This window comes from Centroberyx affinis, unplaced genomic scaffold (genome assembly GCF_046629955.1).
Source record: "Centroberyx affinis isolate AG114_WGS23_722 - 3 ecotype Tasmania unplaced genomic scaffold, CSIRO-AGI_Caff_v1 ptg001925l_1, whole genome shotgun sequence".
Classification (NCBI taxonomy): domain Eukaryota; kingdom Metazoa; phylum Chordata; class Actinopteri; order Beryciformes; family Berycidae; genus Centroberyx; species Centroberyx affinis.
The window spans coordinates 71,158-85,725 of record NW_027280287.1 but is presented as its reverse complement, the minus strand read 5'-3'; the positions used below and the strand labels follow the sequence as shown (position 1 = coordinate 85,725).

The window sequence follows — 14,568 nt, the reverse complement described above, 5'->3', positions numbered from 1 at the left end:
GTCATTTGGCGATTCACAGACCAGCAGAGCAGCAGCAGAGTCTGAAAGTGAAACTTAAAATTCCACAATTTGCTCCACAGGCTACTCCTGTGTTAGCAGGCTAATCCAGCTGTAATGTCATCGCGTAGATTGACATGTAATTCTGACAACTAATTGGACAGATACTCTCCAGGGAGATCGGAACCACGTGGGGAGCGGGGGGACACAGAACCAAATGAACCGCGGCATGCATGCGCGAACCGAATGGTTCTGATTTTTTTTCGGTATCCGTTACACCCCTAGTGTTGACTGATATACATGATATAACAGATATCAGCCAGTCAGTGTCGTTGACCTCGTCATTCTCATATGATAGATATGGTGCAGTTGTTGTTGCAGTTGTTGATGTTTGATTACATATTTATTGTAGAATTGATCAATACTACTGGTTGTTTGTGGGAAGGCCTTAACTTGATCTGATTCAAATGAGACATTTTGATCAGATTCCACACAAGTATGATGTTATTGTCCTTGGTTTCAGTGGAGAGTTTTAGTGTCACATGACGGACTAAATTATTTTTCAGAGGCTTTTCCACCCTGTCAAGAATACAAATCTGGGGGAAACACTGAATACATCTTTTCTTAATTACATTTTTTTTGCCATGAAAATTGACAAATTTAAAATGATTGAATATTGGCACAAATATCAGCCATCCGCAGCTTCACTCCAAAAATATCAGTATTGGTCTTCAAAAGCCCATATCGTTCGAACCCTATTCTATACATCTGTCTTTGTGTCTCTTCTTCTCTCTCCTGCTGTCCCTCTATCCATGACTCTTTGAGACAGTAGAGATGCTGAGGCGGTGGATCTAGGCCATTCTAGCTGTGTGTGTGTGTGTCTCTCTCTCTCTCTCCTGGTGTGTGTGAGATCAGTATAGAGCGAGGACTGAGGACTTGCTGCTGTCAGCCCAAATGCTCCAATAGCACCTCTCTCTCTTATGGAAGCCAAAATGGCCACTCATCATTCCTCCCTGCCTCTCTGACTGACTCACTCAGTAGCTCTGTGTCATTCTCCATAGTCAGGGTGTGTTAGAAAACCTCTACCAGGGCTTACTGGTAAAGTCTATGTGGACTCTACACTATCAAACTATAGCTCAGCCAAAAGCCTTTACAATTCAACAATTCAATAGGCCTCTTTTTTCCCATGGCAGGGACGTGCCAGGCCTGGCCCATTACCTTTTAGAGATTGCATTTCCCCAAAATCACAGCAAATGTGATTGCCCTTCCTCCTCTTGTGGCCTGTTGAGATGATTTGTCACATGCCAGGCATTAGACCAGAAACATGTAGACACATATAGCACTTGTCTGACCATAGTTGAAAGGACTAAAGATAGTATAGTTAGGCCTGTTAGTTGCCAATGTGGTGTTCGGTCTTAATACAGATTATAAGCCATTACATTCGAGCAGTTCATGCCAATCCTTCAGGTAAAGGACTTCAGAAAACAATGAAGCTACATTACTGTGAAAATAGAACCATCACTTGTAGTTCCTATAAGTATACAACCTGTTATGTGGTTAGATTGGCTTTCCTACTTTGTAATTTTATAATTTGGTGATGTTTGCAGTGGTAGATGAAGAGATCTTTTAGCCTTTTATCCATCATCACAGTGTGTGACTTTCTTATCCTTCATTACAAAGTAGGTTGGAGAATTTGATTATTTTTACACGCGCCAACAGATGAGCCTTGTGAAGTTAAAAGATATTGTAATATTGGGAATGAATGACTTACCATGAACTGCATTATATGAACTATGAGCTCCAGTTTGTGTTTGCATCTTGAACAGATTTGCAAGACTGTGGCTTACTCACTTGTCACAAATCTGGAGTCTCAGGACAGCTCAAACGCCACCATCACGATAAGAGGCTGAATGTTTGATATTAGGCGGTTGTAGCCTATTACTCTGGGATAGGTTGGTAAGCTAAAGTAAAATGCTGTACCCAGGCTGCCATAGGACTACGACCCACCTAGAAGTCCTGTGACACTGATTCACCCCAGCACATCACAGTCTGTTAGGACAAGTGAAATCCCCTGCATTGTGTTCATTCTTTACCTGTTGTTTCTTGGCCGGCCGTCTCTAAGCCGGCGGAGGCTCTGTGAGTGTATGTTGTGTTTTTTGCCTGCCGAGGCACTAAGCCATCTCCAGGCGACCTTTCAATGAGAAGTGACAGGATAAGACCCTGAAGCACAGGGGCCCTGCCTAGCACACGGACCGGCTGGCATACAAACCAACAGGGTGTCCGAAAAGTCTGGACGCGTATGGAAACCGCCAACTAAACAAGCATCAAAACCCTTTTAGAGCCCCCTTAAACCACTTGGTGATTCTGACTTGTGTGTGTAACAAGAAAAAATATATAGCTTGACTGTTAATCCTATGATTCCTGACATTTGGGACACTGTGTACTCTCTAGTCCCTCACATATCACATTCAAACCCAGGAGGATAACGAGGAGGGAGATGGTAAGAGACTACAAAGACATTTGCAGTTACAGTGCATCTGTACATTTTGCATAATGGGCATTTAGCTGACATGATATCGAGAGCGACTCGTACTAAGTGCATCAGTAGAATATGCTTCAGTTCCTAGATTACCAAAAAACCATGGTGGTGATGACAGAGGACACTTGAAAGTTGAAACTGAAAGTTTCGGCGTGGGCCCCTATCTCAGGCTATGGTGTTAGTGGGCTGAGGCCTAGTGGTGTAAAAGCCGTGAAATCACTGGGCCAGATGCTAATCTCTGTTGATGGTTTATGTAACTCCCAGCATCACATGACCATACGTCACCACCTGCCCCGCTACTGTCTCTGCTCAGTCATTCACTCACCAGTCAGCCTCACAAACACAAAGGGGTTACAGCGAGAGAGAAAAGATATGAGACGCACACTATAAGGCATACTAACTCTTAACACACACATACAACAATCCTAATCTGGCACGCATCCATAGATCTTCCCCATCCTAGCCGTACTCACTAATGCACGTATAAAGGCTGATATATGACCGAGATTTCTCCGCCGTGTTTAAGGAAGAAAGCGTGGAAAAGCGGTGTCAGAAAAGGCTAAAGAAAGAAGCTGGGGGATACTGTCCTGTGACTCTGGAGTGTATATGTTCCCCGCTGACCAACGGCTCCATGAGAGAGCGGGGGATCCGGGTGCGAGGCCATGACGAGATGGCAATGAAGCTATTGTTCTGGGAGCTGGAGCAGCATCTCAAGAGGTAAAATGAAGAAAGGGACTCCCCCCCACCCACCCCCCCCACCCCCGTCGGTGCACTGTAGCGCTGCCTGGGAATAGACGCCGAGCCATTCACTACAGTAGCTGCACACAAAGGGCTGCCTGGGCGATATTGTCTCCCTCTCTCTACTTCTTATTCAGTCGTTCATGGCTGCAGGGGTAGCAGTAGGATGGAGGGATGCTTTTACTGACTTTACAGGCAGGGTTGGTGGAGATGGGTAGTGGGTCACTGGCTGCAAACAGACACTGTACTGTAAGCTAGTTTACGCACTACTGTCCAGGCTTTGTAAGTTAATTGGAGGGTGTTTGGTGATGTGATGCAGTGTAGTCTGACATGGTCATTTTATTTAATGTACAGTAGACCATAGAAATGTGATGCAAACTGTGTACATGGCATACTTGTAAGGTATACATGTAGGCCCATTCTGCTTACTACGGTAGTATGCTTTTGCTAAAAATCTCAATGGGTTATACTTAGACCATGAGTTACTATACCCACAACACATTGTTTTTTTGTTATTTCATTGCACTGCTTGCAATATGAAACAGTTTTGTAACTCATGCATGATGTTGGTGCAGTTGCTCCATCATGTCACATGAAGTGGTCCTATTCTCCTTGCCGTTATCAGTCTGGAGATGCATGAAGCTTAGTATCGCTGTTATCACTGTCACCTTTGTTAGGCTAGTTTTGCTCCCTTTCACTGTTGTCTTCTGACTGACCTCTTACTACAGTACTCAGAATGTGTGGTGTGTTAACATTTCCGTGACGATTGTATTATTTTCTGAGAAAATTCAGTAAATTCTTATGCTTAAGGAGACGGTAGGCTTGCAACGAAGTTGAACTTGCACAAAATAGAAATGCTTTCGAACACAGCGCCACATAAAAAATTGTGTATACTTGCTAGTTTGTGTATTTACAGTCCACAGTCAAACATTTATTAGGCGAAACCAGCCAAAGTTAGCGGTTTGATTCCCAATGGAAGGGTGTGCTCCATGAAAATGATCCAGAGTCAAAACATCAGGGGCTGTTTTACTTGGATTATAACTCTGCTTGTAACATCTGCTTGTTTTTATCTCTTGGATGTAACGACTGTTAATTAGATTCTGCACCATTAACTCTGTAGAAAGCCTGTTTGTTTTGAAAAGAGCTCTTGATGATATTCTTACGTAAATGGGAGTGCACATTTATGTCTGTAGTTTTTAGATCGGTATGGTCTCTATTGTTCAGTGCTGCTACACATGTATGTATCTGTATTAATCCCATAGTTGCATGGTTCATGTGAATGTTTTCTAATGATATTATATATAAATGTTGAGAGGAGCAGGGGAAGGAAGGGTATGACTATACCTGCTGCACTCCATATGAAAAATGTTGTTTGGTTGTCAATGTTGAGTTGGAAGAGTGATCAAAATCCAGAGATCTGCTATGAAACACAGTGAACCATAAAATCTATTGCTTTTAACATATTTTCCTCTGTTAATGGACATCAAGCATTAGGCTGCATAGAGTCAGGTCATTTCTCTCTTGAGTTGCTTCAGTAGGTCACCTGGCAAGTATCCTTATATGGTAAAGCAGCATGGCCATCGATCGGCTGAGCGACCTACAACAGTCTCCGCTGTCAACAATCAGATCTGCTTTAGACCACTGTGATGAAAGGAGAGGAGAGATGTTATGTTGTCCCTGCGTAGGTCTAACATTTTCCATTTGTCCTGGTTTATGTTTCAGTTTTGGCAGCTTGTTTTGGGAGCGCGGTGAGGATCGATGGCCGACTGTGAAGTGATGGCCAGGCAGGACATAGGGCTCAGTGCTGTAGCCAGTTGGAAACCTCAGTGGTTGGCCACTTCTCACACTTGTGCGTTTCCTGGTGTGAGATGCCACTTAAGAAACATCTGGTGTAAGCGTCATATAAACAAACAAACACACACACGCACACACACATAGAGTTGACTTTGATTTGGATATTTAGTTTGAAGTAAGCCAGCCTTGTCCCTCTTACTTGGACCAGTGGCTTTTTTCATGCCTGTTGGGGATAGTGGTTATCTTTGGCCCAGGCAGATCAGATTGAATTAGAAGAAGAGAACATATTCAAAGTGAATTTTCTTGGAACATCATCTAATTTTTCTCTTGGCCAGCTGTCAATGGAACCTAGTGTAGCTCCTGCCTAAGACGCTCACTCACTCAAAGTGTGTGTGTCTGAAAGTGTGTGTGTCTGAATGTGACCACAGTAGAGGTTAATCTCAATCCTCAAGAGCTGCAGTCATAGCAGCTATTTGGGTCTGGGTAATTGGCTAAACCCACTTCCAGTCAAAGAAGAGACCGGAAGAGATAAGTGTGGCATTGAGCCTCTTACCAAGCGTGGAGCGCTGCAGCGTTTGACTGGGATCAGAGGTGATCTAGGGCTGAGATGCAGCGCTGGGCCTAGGGAGCTATGTTTGAACCTCTGTTGAATTCACGGTACTGTTGCATGCTAAGCCAGGACTCTGGTATGGTGTGATCATTATCGTTATTATTCCATTGTAAAAGTTGATTGCTGGCTTTCTGGGTGATCGACAGGCTAAGATGTATGTCCTGTACTCTGTTGTTTTTGAATTTTTCTCCTGACATTGTTTGCATGTCACCTGTTCCCTCTCTCTTCCATCTTTCCTGTCGCACTCCACTGCACTCCACAAGCTGAAATGCCTTCAAAATTGAAAGCTTTTAAAATGGTTGATGACAAACGTTACCCTCATAATTGACGCCCTGCATTACGCCTGACCCCTTGACAATCATTTTGGGAATCCAGGGCTCGGAGATTGGACAGCTGTTTATTTTATGTGCGAGGTTTGTAGGCCTTGGGGAGTGTGCTGGCAGCTGGTTCATCAGGACTGTTCACGGTGTGTAGTGTTGTTGGTGAGGAAGCTGTCCGGACAGTCCTGTGTTGCATTAGAAGAGCAGACATTCCAAGGCACCGACTACAACTGTATTCAGGTGTTATTAGACAGAATTAGTTGAAAACAGTAGACTGGGAAAGCTGCAGGCCATTAGCACAGAAATATATGTGCTTGTATGTTTGCGTGCATATAGTGTGTAGACCAATACGGACATGTAATATCCAGCCTGTGAGATGTAATAGGCTTGTGTTGTATGAAATGTCCAGTAGCTAGCTTTAAGCATTCCTTATACATCCCATAAAGTATTATGATTACTGTGTCATATGTTTCTGTTAATAGGCTAGGCACTAGTACAGGGAGCTATATATAGTATTTTTCATTAAAAATAAACACATTTAAAACATTTCACCATTACCTACCTGCCATGCTATTTTTTTTTGTAAATTTCGTCTGTAATGAGCAGTGGAAATATCATTCCAAGTCAGTTATCATTCTAGTCAGATTGCCCTCTAGACACCTAGTCAGTATTATAGCTTTGACCAGCGGCCTCAAATCTAGTCCTCAGGGTCTGGAAAACTGCTTGTTTTCTATTCTGCCAGGTAGGTAATTGCATTCACCTGTTGTCTCAGATCTAAATCAGTCCCTGACTAGATAGGTAGAATGAAAACCTAGTTCTATAAAGGTTGGAAACTTAAGCCATGAAGCCATGATTTCCCCCCATACATTCTGTCCTGCACCATTTTCTCTGGGCCTTGCCATACCCGTCAGTCCCTCCCTCTGTCTTTATGTTAAGCCTCTCCTTGTTATTTTTGAAAGTTGACCATGGCCTTTTGGTCAATGTTTCTGAGATCCACTGGGTCTCTAAAGAGCTGGGCCTTGTCTACACTAATATCTGTGTCAGAGACAAAGCAGAAAGCAGGATCATACACACCACACAGGGTCTGTACGGTGTGTATGATCAGAGGCAGGAATGTCAAGGGTGTGTACACATCAGCGGTTTGAGGTGTGTATGGAATGTGTGAGAGTTGCCTTTCAGGGTGTGTAGGGAGGTGTACGTATGCATGGACCTTGTGTCCTGAGGATGTCTGAGGTGGGAAGTGAGTTTTGAGGTTTCTGTGTGGAGGAGTTGTTTTTGGGTGTGTCTGTATGACTGTTCAACATGAAAACAACCCCCTCTCGCAAAGTGCTGAAAGGGCAGTTTTTCTGTGTGGGAGACTGTAAAAGAAAACTACAAGTCAAGGCTACTATGATATTTGATCGGACCTCGTATATGGGAATCTTTACTCCCAGTGCCCGAGTTTGGAAATGGCCTAAGAATGATCCTCGGTCTGCCAACAGCTCACTCTTATTTAAAATCTCATAAGGACCTGAGATGTTTTTAATCAAGTAAATGACAGCCCAGGCAGGTCTCTATTTTGCTGAAATGCAGGCTGTTCAACTGACAACTTGACAGCTATCAGATTCATCCCTTCAAAATTTAGAGTCTCCCTTCAGGCCTTTATTCATCCGCCCTAACAAGACGGGCTTGAGTTATTCTTGAGTGCAATAAGCGGTCAGCTTTTCAAAGTGCAGCTTAATCTTGCCCTGTTTACACTGCTGTAAACTGCAGTAGATGGATAGCCAGGCCAACACAAAACAGCTCAGTCTCGGACCTAGTTTACTGCAAACCATCCTAGCTCGAATACCATCTCTTTGTTTAAATGGCTTATAATGGAAGAAAGGTAATCCGAACACCAAGTTGCTGTTGGAAAGATGATCCTTGTTTGCTCGGTTTGGTAAAGCACTGCGAGAATAGGAGACTGAGAACTCCAAGTCCTAGTTTTTGTGGATGAGACGTGTTTATCTTACTAATATCAGCTTCCTGTGGTTTCTGATGGTTGAACAATTTTTTTTTTGTGTGAACAGGATGATTCTATCATTTATCTCTTGTCAGGGCATCCACTCTCCCCCTCCTCCATACTTTGATAGCATTTGATAAATCCATTGTTGGTTTAATTAGATTTTCCCAGATTTATATATGATTATTGTAATTACTGCCAGGCTGCTTATCACATCCGCCTACGCAACTTTCCTCCACTCAGTAATATGGATCTTGCTGTTTGATTGCCACTGATGACATTTCCAACCCTCCTCCCAAGACGTTGGTTATTATTTGCACAGATGGATATGTATACGCCTCCAAATGATAGTGGAGTTTGAACCCCAGACTCACACTTGACAGCCTGAACATCTAGTCTTTACCCTTTGTGGTAAGTGAAACTCACATCAATAATTTGATATGACAATTTGGATCTTTTTGTTGCATCAGGGCTGCCTGTTATCAGTGTGGCTCAGCCACCTTTTTCTGTAATGATATATAGGGCCACAAGGGGGCAACATAAAGACATAATACCACTTCAATGAAGTATAAAAATGTGGTTTTTACACCTGCAGAGAGCTTGTGGGCTTTTATTCTGCTTGACTTTAGAATCAGTGTCTACTTAGTAATTAGTGTCTTGATATAATGTTGTGACTGTTGGCTGTATGGCTCACGTTGATTATTTTCAGATGCTTGTTGTGAAATATGACTGTCTGGCTTGTAACCATTGTTGTGGGTAGTAGTGAGTCCTGGCATCATTTTTGGATTCTCAGTTAGGACAAACCTGCAGGCCTATTGCCTCAGTGGCATCACTTCACCAAGCCCTGATATATGGCAAAGTCCTTGTATCTAATAATAATTAATAAATTAGTAATAACACCATCAAAACCCCCAAACCTGCTTATAGCCACGAACGTTCTGGGGACAAAGTGGAGCAAAGACTGATGACTGACCAGATAATATTTGGTCAGTGTGATGAATTATTATAGGAAGGTCACCAGCTTATGAGGGAACATTGGTCCTGAATGCTCCTCTGATGTGATTTTTTTTTTGTTAGATATGGCTAAATCTTTGCTCTCCTTATGACAGTAAAAACAATAACATCAAATTTTCAGTCACTCAGGCAAAGGTATGGCGAATGACATTAATGGTGGTCATACCCAGTGTATAACCAGCCAGCTGACCAATATTGTCACATTTACACAAATGCTGATGAATGTGCGCTGTCCCAGTAAAGATAAAGTGTTACATCTTGCCATAATCAATAGACGTTCATTCCTTGCCTATGTGTTTTTGTACAGCCTTTTCTTAGTCCTCTCTTCCTCACTTCCATCCGGTTTTTCCCGGTTTCATCCCCCTCCTTTCCGCTCCCTGAATAGTTTATGCAAAAACCACGTCAGCTGAGCGGCAGGTGGGGGCGTTCCTGAATACATTATTCAAATCGCCCCTGTCTCGGCCAATAGGAACCGACCTCCCCTGTTTTTCCTGGATAAATTATACTGGTTTGTCCCGGGCTGCAGATTTTGTGTAGCGCGGAGATGAGCTGACCTTGGATTGTGTTTTGTATCGCGGCGGTCGGTGCACGAGCTCCACCGGACAGAGCGCGTGTGGATGTGGATCGTGGAGCTGGCCGCGTGGAGGTTGAGTCGGGACGAGGCTGTTGTTGACGGACGGACATATAAATATGAATAGCATGAATACGCCGTGCTACACCGTGGCCATGGATCTAGGCGTCTGCCATCTGAGAAATTTCTCCATATCGTTTCTGTCTTCGTTGCTGGGCGCCGACAGCTCGCACGTCAAGCTTGACAATAGGTAAATATGTGATTGGGCTCGTGCTGGCTCTGCACGAGCTGCTGTCCTCTGATGAGAGCCAGCTCAGCTCCTCTGCATTCTGCCCGCAGTCCCGCGGCCGGGCTCACTGTCCGATAGCCGACAGCAGCAGCTCATATTCTGGCTCCATGACTGCACGTATTATCTCTGTGTTCAGCAACGGCAGTAGATGATGTTGCAGTCTGTGTTAGATTGACGAGTAATGTCACTGCTGTGTGTGTGTGTGTGTGTGTGTGTGTGTGTGATGGAGGGCTGAGCTGGCTGACATTGGCAGCTTCAGTGGATGGATGCTACAGTATTACACCTATACACACGCACACACACACACACACACGCACACACAGAGGTTGCAGTTGCCGGATCGTTTACTGAGAAAGGGCACGCTGCATTGTTAAAAAAAAAAAAAAAAAAAAAAAATGAAGAATAAAGCGGTATTGTCGATTTTGAAGATTTTCTCGAAATTTCCAGAGGCTTCCTCATACGGCCTGCATTTCAATAGATGGTTGCATTATTCCTGTGGCGAAATTCACGTGTGGAACTGGAGATTTGCCGTAGGCTCAGGCCTGGTATGGTTTTTATAATCGGTTGCCAGCATTGGTTTAAAATATATTAATAATGTGTTCTTTTGTTCTTTTGCAGTTCGTCAGGAGCCAGCGTTGTGGCCATAGACAACAAGATTGAGCAAGCAATGGTGAGTTTTCAAATTTTTTTCTCTACATGAACATACTGTGGGACATGTCAGCCACAATGACATGTATGGTCCCAATAATACAATGCAGTGGATGATCGTTTGAATGACAGGATTGCATCAGGCAAGAAGAGAGTAAATGGGTTACATAACATTACAGCGCTGAAATACGTGAGGATGTTACGTTCCTTTACACGCTCCTACCTCTTTGTGTCATTTGTATTTGTGCATTGTCCCTGTCCATGTGTATGTATTGGGACCATAGGACAAGTTATAGTAGAGATCGTCACTTGATACTTGGGTAACAGAGCAACAGCATTTAAGCTACTGTATATAGCTACTGGAATGATACTTGGTGTTGGACTTTGCTTTCAACATTCAGAAATTAACTATAAATCCTGATCCAGGCACAATATTTCGTTTGCGCTACTGTAAAAGTGACTTACAGTAGGCCTACAGTCTTAAAAAGGCTGCGTTACTTCCAACTCAACTCATCCCGTGTGTCTAGCTTGGGACAACAGGAGTGTGTTGAAAATGATGCATCTTTTTGAAGGGTGTAATAAATGTTTTAGCACGTAAACAGACTCCCTTTCCCATGTTACCAAAGTAATTATTTGAAATACACGCCTTTTTTTTTGTTCGTGGAAAGCCCCAGAACTAGCAGTTTTATTTTCTGTTTCACTACTGTTGTTGTTGCTGTCGTCGACTCTGTTGCTAGGCAAACTGTGAGGCTCCGACAGCTGGTTATAAATATCTCGGCCTCTGATTGGCTGAGACTTAAATATGGGCAGGGTTAATGACGTAAGGCAGCGTGAGTGAAGAGTAGGAAGCCTGGGAATATTCAGACTGAACTACTCACGTTTTTGTTTTCACTGTGTTTTAATATTCGTAGCGGTTATATATTGCATATATCTTTGTATTTAATACATTTTCACTTTTTTCATTCTACATATACCCAACATTTTTTTGTATAATATCATATTGTACACTTTTTTTTTCTTTGTTTCAATATGTTCTTTGGATGTTATTTTGCATTTTTATACCTTTCATTAATACCCAAACAGGTTAGTATTGAAGTTGTTGATTGTTATGTTAAATAGGCGGTGTTTACTGTATTGAGGGGAATATAGCAAATATATTCAGCTATATATGCTCACATTGCTCACATATATATATATCTATATATATCTAGAAACTTGCTTGTGTTGTATGCAAATCTCATGTGTAAGTCGCTTTGGATAAAAGCGTCTGCCAAATGTGAAATTGTAATATAAATGGGAATATAAATGCAATATTCTATTTTGTTCTTTTTTTCTTTTCTGCATCCTATTATTACCATTTGTTGCTGAAATGACCCAATTTCCTCACAAGAATCATCAAAGCTTTATCTAATCTTAAACAACTGATGTCTGGACTAGGGTCAACCTTTACTCACACAAATCCATATTTGAAAATAATAGTTAACTGTTTCATATTGTTCTTGGTTACTAGCTCAGGCAGTGTAACCCATTTGTAACATTCCCATATCACTATTGTCATGTGAAAACCTTGTAACTCCAATTTTGGTTTTATCATTTTTTTTATTTTTTTTTATCTTTGAACTTATGTTGAAGGATTAGGTGGTACTCTATGGGTTGGGAAAATTCCTCCACCCTTGGTATTTAGGAAATTATTTTCAAAACCACAATGGATTAGCTCAGAAATGCATGGTGGTCAAGCTTTAAAATGGCTGTTTTTATTTTTTATTACCTGAGAACCTGACATTTTTCACCTAACAGCAGTGATGGGATGTATCTTATGTGTAGTTCAACATAATCAGTTATCATGTTAGTGCTTGATTTTAGTATTTGTTTATTTTGCAAGTGTTGTTGATTTGATATTGTTGATTTATTCCAACCCCCATCTCTCTCTCTCTGTCTGTCAGGACCTGGTGAAGAGCCACCTGATGTATGCGGTTCGGGAGGAGGTGGAGGTCTTGAAGGAGCAGATCAAGGAGCTGATAGAGCGCAACTCTCAGCTGGAGCAGGAGAACACCCTGCTGAAGACGCTGGCCAGCCCGGAGCAGATGGCCCAGTTCCAGGCCCAGGTCCAGACCGGCTCCCCCCCGGCCGTCGCCGCCACCCCGGGGCCCCAGAGCGCCGCCGCCCTCGCCCAGCCCGTCTCGCACAGCTCCGGCCCCTCGGCGTAGCCCGGCCCGGCCACACAGACTGACTGACAGCTTTCTGAATTCTGCTACGGCAGCAGAGCTAAACCATGCCTCCTACAGCGGGAGGCTACGCTGTTAAGACAAGAATTTGCACATATTTAACTCTCAGAAGGACGCAGCCGGTGTGGTGCGGTGCTTTACGGCACAGTGAAAGGAGACAATCCTGACGGGTCGATGTCGGAGGAGAATGAATGAATGAACTTTTGCCAAATAACCCTTGGACATATCAACTAGAATGTCTTACGAAGAAGAAACAAAAACAACTAATCAGTGGCGACATTATACTTGACTACAGAAAAAAAAAAAATCACTGTGCCTGTGTCAATGGATTTCAAGTGATGTCGATTTAATTGATGATGGTGATGAAGAGAAGGAGGCGGAGGATTGTACTGGTTGTCGCCACGCTTTGCTGAATTATGTAATGTAAATAAAATCGGTTCTCTCTCAAGGCTAGATGCTAAAGTTACAGGTTGAGAGACGTGGGAGAGAAAAGCCTAACTGCGTGACAAATAAAGAATGTGAGCAATTATTATTATCATCACAAAGTCCCCATCTGGCATGGGGTATGTGGGGGGATGTAGAGCGACCAGGGAACTGGAGGTGGTTCGAACACAACACTTGGCAGCATTGACCACATTATTTTAACTGGGGGCTGAAGGGGGGTAAAACAAACTTGGTTTATTATGGAGATGATGATGATGATGATATTCTTATATTTTCAGTATTTAAGGTTCGAGCTCCTCATTTGCCCTGGACAAAGCTCATCATTGCTGTTTTCTCAACCCTGCAGTGGCATGTTTATGAAATACTCTTAAGCAGGGTTGAGACATTGGGCTAAGCTGCATTTTGTGTTTTTTTTCCCCAAAATTTTGATGGGCAGAAGATGATGTATATTTCTGTATAGTGTAAGTACTGTGTAAAATAGTGAGAAAAGAGGAAAAACAACAACAGATGCTATCTAGGTCGCACAGATTAAAGCGGGCGGGTCGGTAATGTGCTGGTGCTGCCCGGTCTGTGTCGTCTATTTTTAATGCTGTATTTCAGGACTATGGAGAGCTACAGGAGTTGAGGTTATTTAACTGACAACAGACAGGCAACAATGGTGTCCATATCCCCTGCTGCAACATTAACTCTTACTGTAAAACCATTTTTCACTTGAATTTCTTTTCTGAAGTATTGCACCCTTGTGATTTCCCCCCCCCCCATCTTATTCTTTGACAGTGAGGTACTCCCGGATGATCAAACTCTTAAAACTTAACACTTACTCTGAATACCATGAAAACAAACTCTGAAGATGTTTTTTTTTTTTGCATTCTATGTATCAGTTGTATGCTCATGTTCTGTGCATGTTTCCTCAGAAACCAGATGAGAAATTGTAACATACATAACACAATTGCACTTGACAGCTGCACTTCACAACTTTCAATAAAAATGCTTAAGGAAGAATAACTACTTGCTCACCACGATCTTTTTTTACATCCTTCCTGATGACTGGTTTGATGGTGGGTAACTGGCGGTCTCAGTCCAGTGGGTGCGACCATGCAAATGAGCAACAAGCCTCCGGATGCTGATTGGCTGTTTGCTCCTCCAGTCACATGTAGGATCATGCTGCTTGCTGCAGGCTTGGTATGTGGAGTTGGTCTGCAGTTGAATTCCTATCTGCTTCAGGGGCTTTTGTTCACTTGGGGTTAATGATTGCCTAGTAAGTTGTTTTTGAACCCTTTGGTTAGCAGTAGGGACCAAACACTAGGGATTTTTGAAAGCCAATCATGAAGTGTTTGGATTGAAGCTGCCACCAGCTGATCTGTGCTGAAACTGAATATGTTCAAATCTGACTAATTT

At 42.9% G+C, this 14,568-nt stretch overlaps 1 protein-coding gene across 2 annotated transcripts in view; it reads left to right on the top strand.

Annotated features, from left to right (window-relative positions):
- The window catches only part of tsc22d1 (TSC22 domain family, member 1), a 60,775-nt gene extending 46,611 nt beyond the window's left edge, over positions 1–14,164 (top strand). Inside the window, exons 1-3 of one of the 2 annotated variants that reach the window (XM_071530399.1) lie at positions 9,537–9,814; positions 10,472–10,523; positions 12,445–14,164. In XM_071530399.1, coding sequence (XP_071386500.1) covers positions 9,684–9,814; positions 10,472–10,523; positions 12,445–12,708 — 447 coding nt within the window. In that variant the 5' untranslated portion in view covers positions 9,537–9,683 and the 3' untranslated portion in view covers positions 12,709–14,164. Of the gene's footprint in view, positions 1–9,536; positions 9,815–10,471; positions 10,524–12,444 lie in introns of those variants that run through there. The other variant, XM_071530398.1, reaches the window with a different exon arrangement.
- Positions 14,165–14,568: the final 404 nt, after the last annotated feature.